Raw genomic sequence first — 18,566 nt, 5'->3', positions numbered from 1 at the left:
CCCATGGTCTTTGAACACTTCCTTAATGTTAAGATAGAATTATCTCAATGACTGTGTTAGGTGACTTCCAGTACAAGATGGAATTTTTATCTTTTTTATTGAATTGAACACAGTCCATATAAGGAATTGACATACAAAAAAGGTGCAAAAAAAACTAGAAAACTCAATTAAACATAGATAAATAACATAAATTATTAAAAAGAATGTTACGAGTCAAACATATGTTCTCTGCCCAGATGACTGGTCTTTATAGATGAATTCTGTTCAACAGAAACAATTAGATGGCAGGGCTGGAAAGCCATTGGTTTTAATGGATGATGAATAACTTGGTGTGATTAGCATTGAGAACTATATGGTAATGATGACCGGATATAGTGCATCTAGATCAGTGATACCCAACTGGGGGCCTTGGGGGGTCCACATGTACCCTCGAGTGCCTCATGTGATGCCCCCTGAATTCATATAACTATGAAGAGCAGAAGAGCTACTCTGTTATGGGGGAATTTAATATTTTTCATTTCCATAGTTGTTTGGGTATTTTCATGAAAATGATATAAATTTATGGTCTTTTTAAATGTACATATACGTGTTGTTTTTTCCCTCCATAAAAAAGTTTATAAAGGAAATGTCAGCCACAAATACAGTTGTGTAACAAAAAGTTATACTTGTGTTGGCCATGACCCAGCCCAACATAAATGCGATGTCCATTCCTTTGATTAAAGGGGTATTCCAGGAAAAAACTTTTTTTTATATATCAACAGGCTTCAGAAAGTTAAACAGATTTGTAAATTACTTCTATTAAAAAATCTTAATCCTTTCAGTACTTATGAGCTTCTGAAGTTAAGGTTGTTCTTTTCTGTCTAAGTGCTCTCTGATGACACGTGTCTCGGGAAACGCCCAGTTTAGAAGAGGTTTGCTATGGGGATTTGCTTCTAAACTGGGCGTTTCCCGAGACACGTGTCATCAGAGATCACTTAGGCAGAAAAGAACAACCTTAACTTCAGAAGCTCATAAGTACTGAAAGGATTAAGATTTTTTAATAGAAGTAATTTACAAATCTGTTTAACTTTCTGGAGCCAGTTGATATATAAAAAAATTTTTTTTCCTGGATAACCCCTTTAAGTAAATAGGGGAATTTACTAAAATGATCTAACTCGACCTTGAAGAGATCTAAAAATTTTCTAAAACAATAAATGATCTGCGTCGTGTAACTGAGTGTTTAGATGCAGATCGAGACAGAATTCTAGCCCATTTTCCTTAGTAAATCTTGGTCACTTTCTGCAGCTGAGGCCCTTGTAATATGCCCGGTTGAGCACCACTGATCTAGCAAGTGATAATAAGTGTAAAATCAACAATGAATGTAAAATGATAAAAAAGGAACAACTTAATTAAAAAAACACTTTTCCAGTTACTTTTTGTTCAGTACTGCTATTCTGACACAACTAAACTGAAATACATTATTTAAGTGATATACAGTATAACAAGCCAGGATACAAAATAGAGTAGAAAGTAGTCATAAAGGTGGCCATACTCATTAGATGAATGTTGACCCACCAAGCAACTAAAGCAGAGGTGTCTGGCAGCAGCAGCTTATTTCCATCTCCTTGAGAACCAGACCACGTGGAGTGTGCATGTATATGAGGCAATCGAGAGGAATTGGTGTCAGCCGACAGTCATATAACGTGTATGGCCACTCTTGGATAGGATAAGATAAGTAGTATGGACTAGGTTGTCAAACCAGTCCAATCTTTTCCGCTTTGCTCAATCAGCGTACTTTTGGCTTCAGCATAGGGTCATGTTGAATATCTGTAGACATTTTAATAGTATAAATACAATATACACACATTTTCTACATCTACCTTTAGGAAGCCAGAAGCCATTTGTCCACCTAAGTGTCCACAATGAATGCAAAATGACCAAAGTGATAAGATGTGCAAATGTGTCTTTGGTAGCACCAATATCCATGTCCTTACGTCACTATGTGATCACGTTATACACTGTACTACATAATGTGAACATCCAAGTTGCTAACTACTCTTGTTGATACTATAAAAGTCACCAATAATCCATATTTATCAGTTAAACCAAGTGTTACCATAACCCTATCATCTATTATATCTACAATTCTATTCAGTCATTATGGATTTGGAGAGTTCTCCATAAGTGCCTTATAAATACAAGTAGAGGCCGCCAGTAGAACCACTTGCCCATTTTGACCCTCTTAGTCTCCTTGCTAATTCTTGGAACCTTCGCTTCTATTACTGTCCATACCCATGTTCTTGCTGCAGGCAGACAGCCTCATAAGCACCTCAGAAGGTGTGTTTCCATGAGATTCGGCTTTCTGCGCCAGGAGCATCTCAAACAGAGAACTCATTTCGGAAAGGAAGGTGCTGGCCAGTCTGTTTTCTTGAGACCCATCAGCAGCTTTGCCAAATGTTAGGAAGGTTCTTAGATCTTCTTTGTCCGCTGCAGTTATTGTAGGCTCTTGAGTGATCTGAGTATTTGGAGTAAAGATATTCTCCTTGTAGTTGTTGGCTAAAGGCAAGGAAAGACGGGCAATCCACCCTGGATCTAGATCACTTAACCGATTGTTCTCTGTACCTGACATAAAACAAAAATAGTCATTTGTAGTAAAGCATGTGTTGTTCTTAAAGGGGTACTCCACCCCTAGACATCTTATCCCCTATTCAAAGGATAGGGGATAAGATGTCTGATCGCGGGGGTCCCGCCGCTGGGGACCCCCACAATATAGCACGCAGCACCCACCTGTTACTGCTCCGGAAGCGCTGGAGGGTCTGGCTCCCGACCACGGGGACGGAAGATTCTGATGTCATGACTCGCCCCTGTGTGATGTCACCCCCGCCCCCTCAATGTAAGTCTATGGGAGGAGGCGTGACAGCTGTCACGCCCCCTCCCATAGACTTGCATTGAGGGGGCGGGACGTGACTTCACAAGGGGGCGGAGTTGGGACATCACGATCTTCCATCCACGTGGTCGGGAGCCAGACCCTTCAGCGCTTCCAGAGCAGTAACAGGTGGGCGCTGCGTGCTATATTGTGCGGCAGGACCCCCCGCGATCAGACATCTTATCCCCTATCCTTTGGATAGGGGATAAGATGTCTATGCGTGGAGTACCCCTTTAAGAACTGATCTCAGTCCTATACACTATATAATCCAACCTATATAAGTGAGATCCAACCAACGACATTACCATAAGGCATTTCATTTTTTGTAGGTAGCTTACAAAACAGGTCACATCTAATTTTAATGGCCCAACTCAAATCACTATTTCTTTAAGGCTGTAGACCTTGTTAAATTATTGCAACTCACCTATACATGGACCAAAAAGAGCCTCCAGGTTGTCCTCTACCATCTGATGGGTCGAAGAAAAATCTCCACCTGGCTCAGAGTCCAAGTCACCCGCCTCACTTTCACCGTGCCCGCTGTCCTTCGTGCTCTGACAGTCCACTTCTTGCCCTGTACTTCTGAAAGACAAAACAGACTGACCATCAGTAACCTACTACGGAAAAAAAAAACATCTAAAAACGTGAGCTGAGATACATTTCTATTGCAGTATTCCAATACAGTATAGTCCTTTTTTTTATGGTTGTCAGATGTAGTGTTATTTGAAAATGCACTTTATACAAAGTACCTTATACTTGCACTGTTATTGAATTATGTCTCTATGCACTTGAATGTTTCTGCCACTTAAAGGGGTACTCTTTTTTTTTTTTAAATCAACTGGTGCCAGAAAGTTAAACAGATTTGTAAATTACTTCTATTAAAAAAAATCTTAAACCTTCCTGTACTTATTAGCTGTGGAATACTACAGTGGAAATTCTTTTCCGGCTTGAAACACAGAGCTGTCTGCTGACATCATGAGCACAGTGCTCTCTGCTGACATCTCTGTCCATTTTAGGAACTGTCCAGAGTAAAAGGAAATCCCCATAGAAAACATATGCTGTTTTGGACAGTTCCTAAAGTGGACAGAGATGTCAGCAGAGAGCGCTGTGCTCGTGATGTCAGCAGACAGTTCTGTGTTTCAAAAAGAAAAGAATTTCCGCTGTAGTATTCAGCAGCTAATAAGTACAGGAAGGATTAAGATTTTTTAATAGAAGTAATTTACAAATCTATGTAACGAAGGAAGCTCGGCACCCGTCTCTGTATCTAAAGGACGGGAAACGCTGGGACCCTTGATGACTTCTCCCCTTGCAACTGCTGGAGGTACATACAGGTGCTGCTACGCTGATAGACGGTGTAAACAGATATCCAGTAGGAAAAAGAAGCGGAGCACTCACCAGACCTTGAATGCAGATAGACTTTATTGACCGGATCGATCAAAGGCACATCAGGGGGGAGATGGTACAGACAGGGGAGTGTGACTTAGAGACGCGGGGATATCTCGGATATCCCCGCGTCTCTAAGTCACACTCCCCTGTCTGTACCATCTCCCCCCTGATGTGCCTTTGATCGATCCGGTCAATAAAGTCTATCTGCATTCAAGGTCTGGTGAGTGCTCCGCTTCTTTTTCCTACTGGATATCTAATTTACAAATCTGTTAAACTTTCTGGTTCCTTTAATGGTTCCATATTCTTACACGGGGATCGTGAGATATGTTGGGTGCTACTACCGACACTTTGTAGATCAAAACCAGCCGTGTGTAGACTCCAGGTCCAATCGGGTGCTCTGCGTCTCACGGCCAGACTCTATGCCCCATTACTAACGTATCCAACAGTAGAGAAACGGCACTCCATATAGATGTGGATATAGTAAGTGGTTCTTTATTCACCGATTCAAGTCACAAAAGCTTCTGTAACTGGAATGGGTAAACAAAGAATCATTTATTTCACATCTATATGGAGTGTCGCTTCTCTACTGTTGGATACATAGGATGCTACTACGGGAAAGGGTAGATCTCAATGGTCACCATTTAAGGAAGGAAGTAATGCTAAACTAAAACAATCCGAACTAGGGATGTGCCCCTTAGGTTATACCATGTTACATTACACTATCATATAAACAAACTTACAATAAAATTATAAGCCTGTAAGTGGCCTTTCAATATTTTTGTAGCATAATTGTTCTGTAAAAAACGAAGCTATTATCTGACAAGAGCGACTGCAGATGTCACTAGTCTTTTCATCTATCCAGCCATTCATTATGTTGTGTTACCTGCCAGTTTTGGAGGAGTACTTGTTCCCTCTGTGAAGTGTCCTGGGGTGAACCTGTCCTTGGTGGAGCAGGGACAGGAGCTGAGAAATCTGCTGCAATGATAAAACAAAATGGAAGCTGTTTAGAATTCATAGAATAAAATAATAACTAGTAAAATAAGGTGATACATATTGTTTGGCCTTTTTTGGGGAAATCTGTTATCTGGTCCTAAAATTTATCTCTAGATACAATTGGAAACATGAAACGCTACAGAGGACACTTTTCATATTTTACTATCTGGCTCTAATGAAATGGCTAGTCCTGAAGTTATTCTCATTTACTAAAGTCAGTCTTGGCTGTTTGATACAAAGTCACCAGGGTTTTGGTCCAGACAAACTACAATTACCCTTTCCAATGCATTTGTCATCACATTTATGTTTTGGGAATTTACTGCCGCTATCACTCAATAAAGCCCATAGGAGTCTGAGGCTATGTTCACACGGCAGAATGTCCGTACGGAATATTGCATGAATTTCAGTGGGATTCTTCTGCACTGTTCACACGGCAGAATTGTCGCACCAGATGTTTCTGGTGCGTAAATTCGGATTCTGGCGTCTGCAGAAAGAATAGACTTGTTCTTTCTGCAAATACTGCAAGGAAATGCATTTCCGCATTTCCAAGTGGTCCTAGCGCCTGCCGGTTAAATGTGCCGAATGTCCGCACTTGTTTTCCATGCTGACATTCTGCACATTTTCAAACTGTGCAAACATAGCCTATTAGGGCTTGGGGGCATTGGTAATGGTCTGCCAAATTTACACTCCATATATATGGAACTGTATGGTTATGTTCACACGACTGAATGTCTGCACTGAAAATCTGCATGCGGACATTCCGAAGACCACATGGGAATGCACCACCTCATAGATGGCACTGCATTCTGTGCGGAGTCCGCAGAAATAATGGACAGGTTCATTCTTTCTGTGGACACGCAACATCTGGATCAGAAATTTCCACACAGCACAGCAGAATCCAGTTGAATTCATCGGGACTCTGCTGCAGTGGAATCTCCATGCAGAATTCCAATGCGGAATTCTGCACGGGAATTCCGACATGTGAACATGGCCTTTGCCTTTCCCCCGTGGGGACCCCCGTGATCTTGCACACAGCACCCCGTTAGAATCAGTCCCTGGAGCACGTTTGCTCTGGGTCTGATTACTGGCGATCACAGGGACCGGAGTATTGTGACGTCATAGTGGTCACGCCCCCTCACATAGGCTTGCATTCAGGGGGCGGAGCATGATATCACACAGGACGGGGCTGTGACGTCACAATGCTCCGGCCCCCGTGATCGCCAGTAATCAGACCCGGAGCAAACGTGCTCCAGGGACTGATTCTAACGGGGTGCTGCGTGCAAGATCACGGGGGTCCCCAGCCACGATCAGGCATCTTATCCCCGATTCTTTGGATAAGATGATAAGATGTCTCAGCGCCGGAGTACCCCTTTAAGACATTTTTACTAATACTGGTCTGCCTGGAAGACAACTAGCCCAATAGAATCAATATATATCCCCTATTATTACTTCTGTAAAAAATATAGTCATTGTCCTGTATGGACATATAAACTGAGTGGAACATAATCCATTTAACATGATACAGTGATCCCTCAACTTACAATGGCCTCAACATACAATAGTTTCAACATACAATGGTCTTTTCTGGACCATTGTAACTTGAAACCAGACTCAACATACAATGCTATGGAATCTGCAAAACGTGTCAATGGCTGGAAGAACCAACCAATCATAATGGGCATTCACTGGTAAAACCCCTGTATTACTGAAGTGCATGCACTGACTGGTGTCTGGTAGCGCCCCCTACAGTACAGGGAGGTATTACATGTTCTGTACTCTTTACCTGTGCCCGGGTTAGCTGCTCCTTTGGGCATCAGGTGAGGGCGGCTCCATTTTACTTTTATTTTTTAGGACACTGTATATACTGTACAGGACCCTGAAGAAGCTTCTTTCCTCTACATAGACCAGTGTTTCCCAAAGAGGGTGCCTCCAGCTTGTCACGATGCCGGCTGGCAGGTAGTGGATCCTCTGTGCCAGAGAGGGATGGCGAGGACCGCGCTAGTGGACCGGTTCTAAGCCACTACAGGTTTTCACCAGAGCCCGCCGCAAAGCGGGATGGTCTTGCTGCGGCGGTAGTGACCAGGTCGTATCCACTAGCAACGGCTCACCTCTCTGACTGCTGAAGATAGGCGAGGTACAAGGGAGTAGGCAGAAGCAAAGTCGGACGTAGCAGAAGGTCGGGGGCAGGCGGCAAGGTTCGTAGTCAGGGGAGATAGCAGAAGTTCTGGTACACAGGCTTATAAACACACAAAACGCTTTCACTAGGCACAAGGGCAACAAGATCCGGCAAGGGAGTGCAAGGGAGGAGACTAGATATAGCCAGGGAACAGGTGGGAACCAATTAAGCTAATTGGGCCAGGCACCAATCATTGGTGCACTGGCCCTTTAAGTCTCAGGGAGCTGGCGCGCGCGCGCCCTAGAGAGCGGAGCCGCGCGCGCCAGCACATGACCGCAGGAGACGGGAACGGGTAAGTGACCTGGGATGCGATTCGCGAGCGGGCGCGTCCCGCTGTGCGAATCGCATCCCCAACGGCCATGGCAGAGCAGCGCTCCCGGTCAGCGGGACTGACCGGGAAGCTGCAGGGAGAAAGACGCCGTGAGCGCTCCGGGGAGGAGCGGGGACCCGGAGCGCTAGGCGTAACAGTACCCCCCCCCTTAGGTCTCCCCTTTTTTTTGTCCGGTGACTGCCTCCCCTGGGATGAGGACACCGGGAAGGAATGGATGGTTTCCTCAATGGCAGGCAGTACAGCAGGAGTAGGAATGGGGAGGGAGGGCAGAGGGCGAGACCTGGCACGGGGCAGTGTGACACCAGGACGAGGGCCATGAGGGGACACAGAGGTTTGCCTGATGGGACTGGGAGGGGGGGAGAGGCATTTCCTGAGGCAGGCAGAGTCCTTAATGACCTTAGGGGGAGCGGATACAGGAGGAACCACAGGGTCACGGCAGGGATTACTGGGAACCGGTTGAAGGCAGTCCTTGGAACAAGAGGGACCCCAACTCTTGATCTCCCCAGTGGACCAATCCAGGGTTGGGGAATGGTGTTGAAGCCAGGGTAGTCCAAGGAGAATTTCGGAAGTGCAATTAGGAAGGACAAAAAATTTAATTTCCTCGTGATGAGGTCCGATGCACATTAGGAGGGGCTCCGTGCGGTAACGCACGGTGCAATCCAACCTGGCTCCGTTGACCGCGGAAATGTGGAGTGGCTTGACAAGACGGGTCACCGGAATGCGGAATTTATTCACTAAGGACTCCCGAATAAAATTCCCAGAAGCTCCAGAGTCCAGGCAGGCCACGGCTGAGAGGGGAGAGCTGGCTGAAGTAGAAATCCGAACAGGCACCGTGAGACGTGGAGAAGCCGACTTAGCATCAAGAGACGCCACACCCACGAGAGCTGAGTGCGAGCGTGCGTTTCCCAGGCGTGGAGGACGGATTGGGCAATCCACCAAAAAATGTTCAGTACTGGCACAGTACAGACAAAGATTCTCCTCCTTACGGCGATTCCTCTCTTCCAGGGTCAGGCGAGACCGATCCACTTGCATGGCCTCCTCGGCGGGAGGCCTAGGCGCAGATTGCAGTGGAGACTGTGGGAGAGGTGTCCAGAGATCTAAGTCTTTTTCCTGGCGGAGTTCTTGATGCCTCTCAGAAAAACGCATGTCAATGCGAGTGGCTAGATGAATGAGTTCATGCAGGCTAGCAGGAGTCTCTCGTGCGGCCAGAACATCTTTAATGTTGCTGGATAGGCCTTTTTTAAAGGTCGCGCAGAGAGCCTCATTATTCCAGGATAGTTCAGAAGCAAGAGTACGGAATTGTATGGCGTACTCGCCAACGGAGGAATTACCCTGGACCAGGTTCAGCAGGGCAGTCTCAGCAGAAGAGGCTCGGGCAGGTTCCTCAAAGACACTTCGAATTTCCGAGAAGAAGGAGTGTACAGAGGCAGTGACGGGGTCATTGCGGTCCCAGAGCGGTGTGGCCCATGACAGGGCTTTTCCAGACAGAAGGCTGACTACGAAAGCCACCTTAGACCTTTCAGTAGGAAACTGGTCCGACATCATCTCCAAGTGCAGAGAACATTGCGAAAGGAAGCCACGGCAAAACTTAGAGTCCCCATTAAATTTGTCCGGCAAAGACAGGCGGAGGCTAGGAGTGGCCACTCGCTGCGGAAGGGGTGCAGGAGCTGGCGGAGGAGATGGTTGCTGCTGCTGTAGCTGAGACTGAACTTGCTGTAGCTGTGACTGTTGCTGCTGTTGCTGTGACTGGAGCTGCTGTAGCATGGTGGTCAAGTACGACAGCTGGTGCTCTTGTCGGGCGACCAATGTAGGGAGGTCGGCGGCAGCTGGCAGAGGAACTTCAGCGGGATCCATGGCCGGATCTACTGTCACGATGCCGGCTGGCAGGTAGTGGATCCTCTGTGCCAGAGAGGGATGGCGAGGACCGCGCTAGTGGACCGGTTCTAAGCCACTACAGGTTTTCACCAGAGCCCGCCGCAAAGCGGGATGGTCTTGCTGCGGCGGTAGTGACCAGGTCGTATCCACTAGCAACGGCTCACCTCTCTGACTGCTGAAGATAGGCGAGGTACAAGGGAGTAGGCAGAAGCAAAGTCGGACGTAGCAGAAGGTCGGGGGCAGGCGGCAAGGTTCGTAGTCAGGGGAGATAGCAGAAGTTCTGGTACACAGGCTTATAAACACACAAAACGCTTTCACTAGGCTCAAGGGCAACAAGATCCGGCAAGGGAGTGCAAGGGAGGAGACTAGATATAGCCAGGGAACAGGTGGGAACCAATTAAGCTAATTGGGCCAGGCACCAATCATTGGTGCACTGGCCCTTTAAGTCTCAGGGAGCTGGCGCGCGCGCGCCCTAGAGAGCGGAGCCGCGCGCGCCAGCACATGACCGCAGGAGACGGGAACGGGTAAGTGACCTGGGATGCGATTCGCGAGCGGGCGCGTCCCGCTGTGCGAATCGCATCCCCAACGGCCATGGCAGAGCAGCGCTCCCGGTCAGCGGGACTGACCGGGAAGCTGCAGGGAGAAAGACGCCGTGAGCGCTCCGGGGAGGAGCGGGGACCCGGAGCGCTAGGCGTAACACAGCTGTTGCAAAACTACAACTCCAGGCATGCTGGTAGTTGTAGTTCTGCAACAGCTGGAGGCACCCTCTTTGGGAAACACTGACATAGACAGTGATCTACAGCTCCCAGCAGATCTTTACTTTTATGTGTAAGAATTTGCTTTATCTCTATTTTAGTTATCTACTTATTTTTGTTTAATTCTCACTTTTTCCTATTTTTGGATGACATTTTGGTGGCTTCAGAACCAATTACCAGGTTTCCATAGAGTTCTGGTTTCAACATACGATGGTTTCAACATACAATGGTCATCCTGGAACCAATTAATATTGTAACTTGAGGGACCACTGTAGTTTTGGTGGACTCCAGCTCCTGGATGGGGAAGGATGTATATTGGTGCCAATTCATACAATACTTTCCCCTCACTCGCTAGCCAATAAAAATGAGATGGTTATTTATATTGTGCAGATGATAACCACAAGCTAAGGATTAGTAATGGGAAGACCAAACCATTAGTAAAAGGAAGTTTTCATTGAGCTACAAGTCTTCCTAGAGGAAACAAATCTCTACTCTGGGAACGAGATAAATTCAGCTCAAATACAATAAATAAAAATACCACTGCAGTATATGAACTTAAAGGGGTAGTCCAGTGGTGAAAAACGTATCCCCTATCCTAAGGATAGGGGATCAGTATGAGATTGCGGGGGGTCCGACCGCTGGGGCCCCCAGCGATCTCTCTGTACGGGGGCCAGGCTCTCCGGCCAGATAGCGGGTGTCGACCACTGCACGAAGCGGCGGCCGACACGCCCCCTCAATACATCTCTATGGCAGGGCTGGAGATTGCCGAAGATAGGGGCCTTTCCGCGGGCTGTCGGGGCTCCATACAGGAGATCGCGGGGGGCCCCAGCGGTCGGACCCCCCGCGATCTGCAACTTATCCCCTATCCTTAGGATAGGGGATAAGTTGTTCACCACTGGGTTCACCACTGGACTACTCCTTTAATGTTGGAACTATGAATTCAGCTCTGAGGTATAATACAAGCTGTAAATCAAGATTAGTACAAGATGAGTAATGCAGAGCAGGGCCAGGTTATAGGGGGGCTACATGCCCCGGGCCTACAACAACCACCCTCTATACCTCTATACTACATTCTGATCTGCCCCTATTTAACAAGTCACTTGTTATACATGGTATACACTGCTCATGCCTGGGACCCTAATTCCCCTTTATGGTTGTTTGGACAGCTAAAACAAAGGAAAGCGCTCCATAGTGTGAAACCGCATAGATAAAATTTGGTGAACGGTAATGAATAATGCAGCCACTCCTGGGATAGGTGCAAAAGACCACAGTATTCTTCCAAGGTAAACCACAGGATTAAACAGGCGCCAAGAACTTGTGAGGAGCAATCAGTTTATTTTACCCACAATGCAACGCGTTTCGTGGTGAAGACCGCTTCATCAGGCAAGCTTTGCCAGCTAAGAAGAGATGGCATGATGACCATGCAAATTTCTCTCTTCTGAGGTCCAAGAAAGTGGCTTATGTCTATGTGGCTGCAATAAATGGTCATATGGGGTCCCTGCCCCAAAGCTTGGATTGGAATCCCTACCAGATTTTCTGCCCAGGGGCCGCCACCAAGCTTAATCTGGCCCTCACAACCCTTGTAGGAAGTATTTAGAAACCTTTCTAACATTGTTTGTAGGTTACATCTTTGCAAACTATACAACAATGTTCAAAGGTTAACATTTGGGCCACCATTTTGCAAGACAATCTCCATTGTTTGCTGCCTGATGAAGCTGCGCATGCGCAGCGAAACGCGTTGCATCTAATAAATCCATTGATTTTACTTGGCTGCCTGATGGTTCCTCTCTGCGCCAGACACACTCCTGACTCCCTGGTCATTCGGTTTTGATTTAATTGTTTGGAAAGATTTCCTGTTAATTGTAAAGGAGCTGCAAAAATAGGTTATGATATTATCTTTAAAGGATAGCCATTATTTTAAATTGTTCTGACATACATTGTTCTAACATTCCTAGGTTTTGATGGGTTGGTCCAGTTGCTGAGACCCCCACTGATTACTAAAACTAAGGGGGAAAAGTGCTCCATTGAGCCTATGCCCATCACTGCTCTCCTTGGCTTTCCTCAGAGAAAAAAGGGGGAAGGATTCATAGATAATCTGATAATGAGACTTTCTATAAAGCCGTACATTACACACGTATCTTTGTGAGGAGAGCCAGGCTGAAATAAATGGGTAGGCCATCAATCGCTGATCGTCAGGGTACCAAAAATGAGCACCCCTACCGATCAGCTGTTCAATGCCAACATTACACAGTGGAAGGGACTGGAAGCAGTATGCGCAATTTACTGTGTAGTGGTGGAGCCGCGTTACTGCAGCTCTGCTCTCATTTAAGAGAACGGAATCTGAGCTGCAGTAACCTGGTACAGCCACTATGCGGTATACGGAGCCAACTGCTTCCTGCCTTGATCACTTATATTGTGGGTGCCACATCTGTGCCAAACAGCTGATCGGCGGGGGTACTGATTGTCGGCCCCCACTGATCAGCATTTGATGGCCGGTCCTGAGGATAGGCTGTCTATCATATTAGCCCAGAAACCCCCTTTAAAACATAAAAATTTGAAGATCCTCATACACTGAAATAGTTAAAAAAAAATTTTTTTTTAGCAATTAAAGGGTTACTCCACCCCTAGACATCTTATCCCCTATCCAAAGGATAGGGGATAAGATGTCTGATCGTGGGGGTCCAGCCGCTGGGGACCTCTGCAATATAGCATGCAGCACCCACCGTATCTGCTTCCGGAAGCTCTGGAGGTTCTGGCTCCTGACCACAGGGACGGAAGATTGTGACGTCAAGACTCCGCCCCGTGTGACATCAGGTCCCGCCCCCTCAATGCAAGTCTATGGGAGGGGGCGTGACTGCTGTCACGCACCCTCCCATAGACTTGCATTGAGGGGGCGGGACCTTACATCACATGGGGGCGGAGTTGTGACATCACAAACTTCCGTCCCCGTAGTCGGGAGCCAGAACCTCCAGAGCTTCCGGAAGCAGATACGGTGGGTGCTGCATGCTATATTGCGGGGGTCCCCAGTGGCTGGACCCCCGCGATCAGACATCTTATCCCCTATCCTTTGGATAGGGGATAAGATATCCAGGGGGGGGAGTACCCCTTTAAACATTGTAGGCTGTTTTAAATGATTTAATAAAATATGGGCCACTCTTGTAAATAATTGCATTTACCTGCAAAAGTCTTGCTGTCATTATCATACACAGTCTATGGATAAGGCCTGGTTCACACTGTGGACATCCAGCAGGTGGGATTCCATTTCGGAATTTTACTTGTAGCAGATTCCCATTGTTTTTCAATGGGATTCTATTGATCCGTGCATACTGCAGAATTTCCATAACGGCATTCTGTCAGTGGAATGGACGTCTACCCAAAGAATGAACATGTTTATTCTTTGGGTGGAATTCCGCCAGAATGCATTTTAGTGTATGTGATGGTGCCCATCTGCTTGGCCCTCCCACCGAAGATTTCCGCGGCACCTGCTGCAAGCATAATTCCGCCAGTTGAATGTCTGCAGTGTGGGAAAGCCCTAAGAATAGTGCAGTTTTAGGAAGAGAGCAGCCATTCTTTTTTTAACCATAATGATTTCATGTAAATTTCTGATGTCAGTAAATTGTTCCTCCCCTCTGATTCAGTACTAGATGATGTCACGACATTGTTGTTTCTTATCAGCATAGAACAGCTTGGACTTGAGGAACAATGATGATCTTGAGGTTTCTGTTTAGCGCTCTTACTCATACTGACATCTTGAATCCAGAGCTGAATATAGAAACTGACTCAAAGCCATATAATCCAATGACAGGCGTCCTTATAATATGTATTTATGTAATTCCTGTATATTGTGCCTCTTTCACTGGTTATTTGTTGCAATTACCTCAGATGGCACATTGAAACAGAAACAGACTGGGATGCCTATGGCCCACCAGTAGCACTGACTCTGGAGGCCCACATGCAACTATTACCTGTTTTACCCTCTTCAGTCTTCAAAGATGCATTAAAAACACCACAAATTTACTTTGATTAATGGAAAACCAGTAAGGTTTTGCTATGGTTGTGTCAAATCGCAGCAAAATGCAAAGACATGTCTCAGTGCCATTCATATAAAGGGGTACTCTGGTGGAAAACTTATTTTTTTTTTTTAATCAACTGGTGACAGAAAGTTAAACAGATTTGTAAGTTACTTCTATTAAAAAAAATCTTAATCCTTCCAGTACTTATTAGCTGCTGAATACTACAGAGGAAAATATTTTCTTTTTGGAACACAGAGCTCTCTGCTGACATCATGACCACAGTGCTTTCTGTTGACATCTCTGTCTATTTTAGGAACTGTTCAGAGCAGCATATATTTGCTATGGGGATTTTCTCCTACTCTGGATAGTTCTTAAAATGGACAGAGATGTCAGCAGCGAGCACTGTGGTCATGATGTCAGCAGAGAGCTCTGTGTTCCAAAAAGAAAAGTATTTCCTCTGTAGTATTCAGCAGTTAATAAGTACTGGAAGTAATTTACAAATCTGTTTAACTTTCTGGCCGATACCAGGTAGGCGTTAGCCAGGAAGCCCTTTTTCCAGAGGTGGTATCGGCATTTCTGGTGGATATTCCATAAAGGTCTCAGATCCCAATACCCGTTTAAGTTATGAAACAACAACTATGGAAGAAAAAAGCAGTATAAACTGAATAAATCATTTTCTCTGTCTTACCTGTACATGTGGGGACTGCATTGTGAGATCCACTGCGTCTTTCTCTGCCAGTGCTACCATAGACAAACGTACCAAGCTTCTTATTATTTGTTCCTTAGAAGATTGTTCTACATTCTTTTGGCGTCTTAGAGTTGGAGATGTGGCTGGTGAGAACTCCCCTCCATTGAATATCACAGATTCAGATGAATTCATATCATCAGGTTTTCTGATTTGGGGACTTCCAGGATTTTTCAATATTTTATTGTTTGCAGGTAGGGTTCCATGTGTGTCTTGAAGGTTTTCTCTTGAGTAGCTTCTCTGTCTTTGATACTGTAAAGTTCGGCATACAGAAGGGGGCAAAGAGAAAGATTGCTCTAAATCTGTAGTATCTTCTTGAAGTGTATCATGATTATGCTGGTTTCTTAATGTACGGTAAAGAGTGGGTGTTAGATGGAAAGGAGTATGGAGGGATTCATCTTCTACATCTTCATCTGGGGCAGGAAATGGCTTGGCTTCTTCTATTGGTGTGACAGGTTGCTGCTGTTGCCTACCTCTAAGTACAGGGACCACATGGATATCTGTTTTTTGGATTTGCCTTTGGGGTCTCCTTGGTTGCTTTCTATAAGCTGATTCTTCTTCCCTACAGTTGTAAGCTCTGTTGTCCTTCCTGTCCACTCGACAAAAGGACATTACAAGAGTTAGTATTAGAAGACAAATAGCCAAAAGGACTGCCAGACAAATAACAATCACAATGGTTAGGCTTAGCTTTCCATCGGAGTCACTTGCTGAATTTTTTAAATGGTCCAAGTGGCTGCTAAACATCAAATGAAGCTGAGCTTTTGTCTCCAGTTGAGGTGTTCCACTATCTTTAACAGTGACTTCCAAGTCAATCGCATTTCCAATAAAGCTACTAGCATTGCTTGCATTTAGGTATATATGTCCTAGGTGTTCATCCATAATAAACAAGCCTTGGTGGTTGCCAGTGAGGTGATAGAAAAGTTTAGCATTTTCCTCTGAGTCAGCATCAGTAGCTACCACTTGATATAATGGGTGTATGTTGAGTTTTGCAGTCTCTGACAATATTTCATGTTGTGTATATCCAAACGCTTCTGAATTGGCCACTTCCATGGCAGAAAGAAAATATCCTGTATCGGCATTAACTAGGACAGTAATGCTAGCCCGGCCTCTCTTAAGTTTTGGTTGAACGAACAATGGACTATTATCATTTTTGTCTTTTACAAATACCTGAACTGAAGTGTTGCTGCTAAGTCTTGGGTCACCGTTATCTTCTGCTTGGACTAAGAACTTAATTTCTTTAATTTCCTCATAGTCTATGGACTTAAGTACTACAATTTTACCTGTTTTGGAGTGGATGGAAACTAATGTAGATACTGGTACTTCATAGCTGACAGAGTCAATAATACTGTATGTGACTTTAGCATTATCTCCTACGTCAATATCTTCAGCATTTAGAGTAAGGAGATGAGTTAGAGGAGCACAGTTTTCATCTAAGAAGACATCATAGCTTAGCCTCTCAAAAACAGGGGGATTGTCATTGGCATCACTAACACGAATTTTCAAGGATTTTCTAGCAGAAAATGAGGGCTCACCTTGATCCTTAGCTTGGATGGTCAATTCATACTCATCACGCTTCTCTCGGTCCAATATGGTGTTGGTTACTAAAATATAACTGTTGCCATTAGTTTTCTCCAACCGAAAATGTTCATGGTCTTGAATCAGCTGGCAGTGTACCTCTCCATTCATACCAGAATCTGGATCATTAAGCATTATTAGAGCTACAAAGCTGCCCAGCGGGACAGCCTCGGATACCACAATCTCTGAAGAATCTTTGGAAGCCCACGTGACTTTGATATCAGGTGCATTATCATTAATATCTAGGACCTTGATGACTACTTTGCAGTGGGTAGGGATAGGGTTAGGTCCTAAATCCTTTGCTTGCACATCTAATTCATAAGAATGTCTTTGCTCATGATCAAGGGACTTTCTCAGAACTATTCCACCAGATTTTTGGTCAATGGAAAACATACTGATGACGTGGTGAGAATTGTGTTTACTCAATGAGAACTCTATTTCACCATTTTGACCTTGATCTGGGTCAGTGGCAGTAAGATTTATAAGAAGCGTACCAGGTGATGTGTCTTCTGAGACTTCTAGAATAACAGAGCTTTGTCCAAAAGTTGGGCTGTTGTCATTAGAATCCAAAACATTAATCCTGACTTGGACTGTCCCAGATTTTTGTGGGTGTCCCCCATCCAATGCAGTTAGGACTAGGTTGAAAGAAGACTGCTGTTCCCTATCCAGTTCCTTTAGCACCACCAGTTCTGGATGTTTGTTACCATCAGAACCAGAAGTCATATTTAAAGTAAAGTGGTCATTCGGTGAAAGGGTATATAGCTTCACTGCATTGCTGCCACTGTCAGGATCCCAAGCTCTGTCAAGAGGGATCCTTGTACGTAAAGAAGCACTCTCTGATATCTCCAAGTCCAGTTCCGGTTTGGGGAATATTGGTTCATTGTCATTGATATCCAAAACCTCAATTTCCACATGTACTAAGGACAAGACCTTGGTTGCCAGCACATTAAAAGATAAAATGCAATGACCATGGACATGACAAAGCTGTTCTCTATCCAGACGTCCCGTGGTGGTTAGTGATCCACTTTTTGAACCAACTTGCACTGGAAAAGAGTTGGTCTCCTGCATGATCTGGTATTCTTCATTTGAATCCTTTATCCAGCCTGGTACATCAGATATATGTCCAATGAGTGTGCCAATGGGTACTTCTTCTTTGACACGAAACCTCACCATTAAAGATGATGAGTTCTTGCAATGACTTTTATGGTAGGAGAAAATAAAAAGAAGAATATAGATTTGGCTGATGACCTTAAGAATCCCATCCATGGTTCCATGCAACAAGTGAAAAAAAAATAGTGGTATCAAAAAAGTGCAATAGGAGGCCCTCAAGGTCTTTCTTATCTTCTTACATTGGTATCTTTGCTGATATAGATTGCATGTAGTCTGTGGTACAGACTAGGTCTGTAGTCTCTGACAGGGTTGCTGGCATTTACACAATTCAGGGTGGCCAGACAAAAGGTTGTGCATGATGCAGGGAAGAATAGTAAAACAAATTTACTCGGGGAGGGGAAATGTGACAGAAAGTTATGACTTACTTGTTTTCCCAGGGAGCACAGCCGTCCTCCTACAGGAAGAGTGATGAGGAAGGAACTATAAGTCGGCTAATAGACAATAGTTCATTAACCCCTCGTTGTCCACATTTAACTTCAATATGCTACTAAACAATTCATTTCCTGAGACCATTCTATATAATTGTTAGCTAGGTTCTCAGGGTCCTGTAACACAAACCATATTGGGAATGATGTAGTGATAGTGATAAGAGCTGTGGGAGTCCAGTTACCATCAGATAATCCTCTGTTCAGACACAGATTCCCC

General features: G+C 45.1%; 1 protein-coding gene across 2 annotated transcripts; it reads right to left on the bottom strand.

Annotated features, from left to right (window-relative positions):
• Positions 1 to 1,094: 1,094 nt before the first annotated feature.
• PCDH12 (protocadherin 12) lies at positions 1,095 to 18,260 on the bottom strand. Of its 2 annotated transcripts, none has more exons than XM_056517025.1 (4): positions 15,120 to 18,260; positions 5,172 to 5,260; positions 3,330 to 3,484; positions 1,095 to 2,601 (listed from the first exon to the last, which is right to left on the bottom strand). In XM_056517025.1, the coding sequence occupies exons 1-4, from the start codon at positions 18,015 to 18,017 to the stop codon at positions 2,234 to 2,236; spliced, it is 3,510 nt and encodes a 1,169-aa protein (XP_056373000.1). In that variant the 5' UTR covers positions 18,018 to 18,260; the 3' UTR covers positions 1,095 to 2,233. The 2 variants fall into 2 exon arrangements, with proteins under 2 accessions (XP_056373000.1, XP_056372999.1); XM_056517024.1 differs by having other exon boundaries at positions 5,172 to 5,263; positions 15,120 to 18,259.
• Between the last annotated feature and the right edge of the window lie 306 nt (positions 18,261 to 18,566).

This window comes from Hyla sarda, chromosome 4 (genome assembly GCF_029499605.1).
Source record: "Hyla sarda isolate aHylSar1 chromosome 4, aHylSar1.hap1, whole genome shotgun sequence".
Classification (NCBI taxonomy): domain Eukaryota; kingdom Metazoa; phylum Chordata; class Amphibia; order Anura; family Hylidae; genus Hyla; species Hyla sarda.
This window is presented reverse-complemented; position numbering and strand designations above follow the sequence as displayed.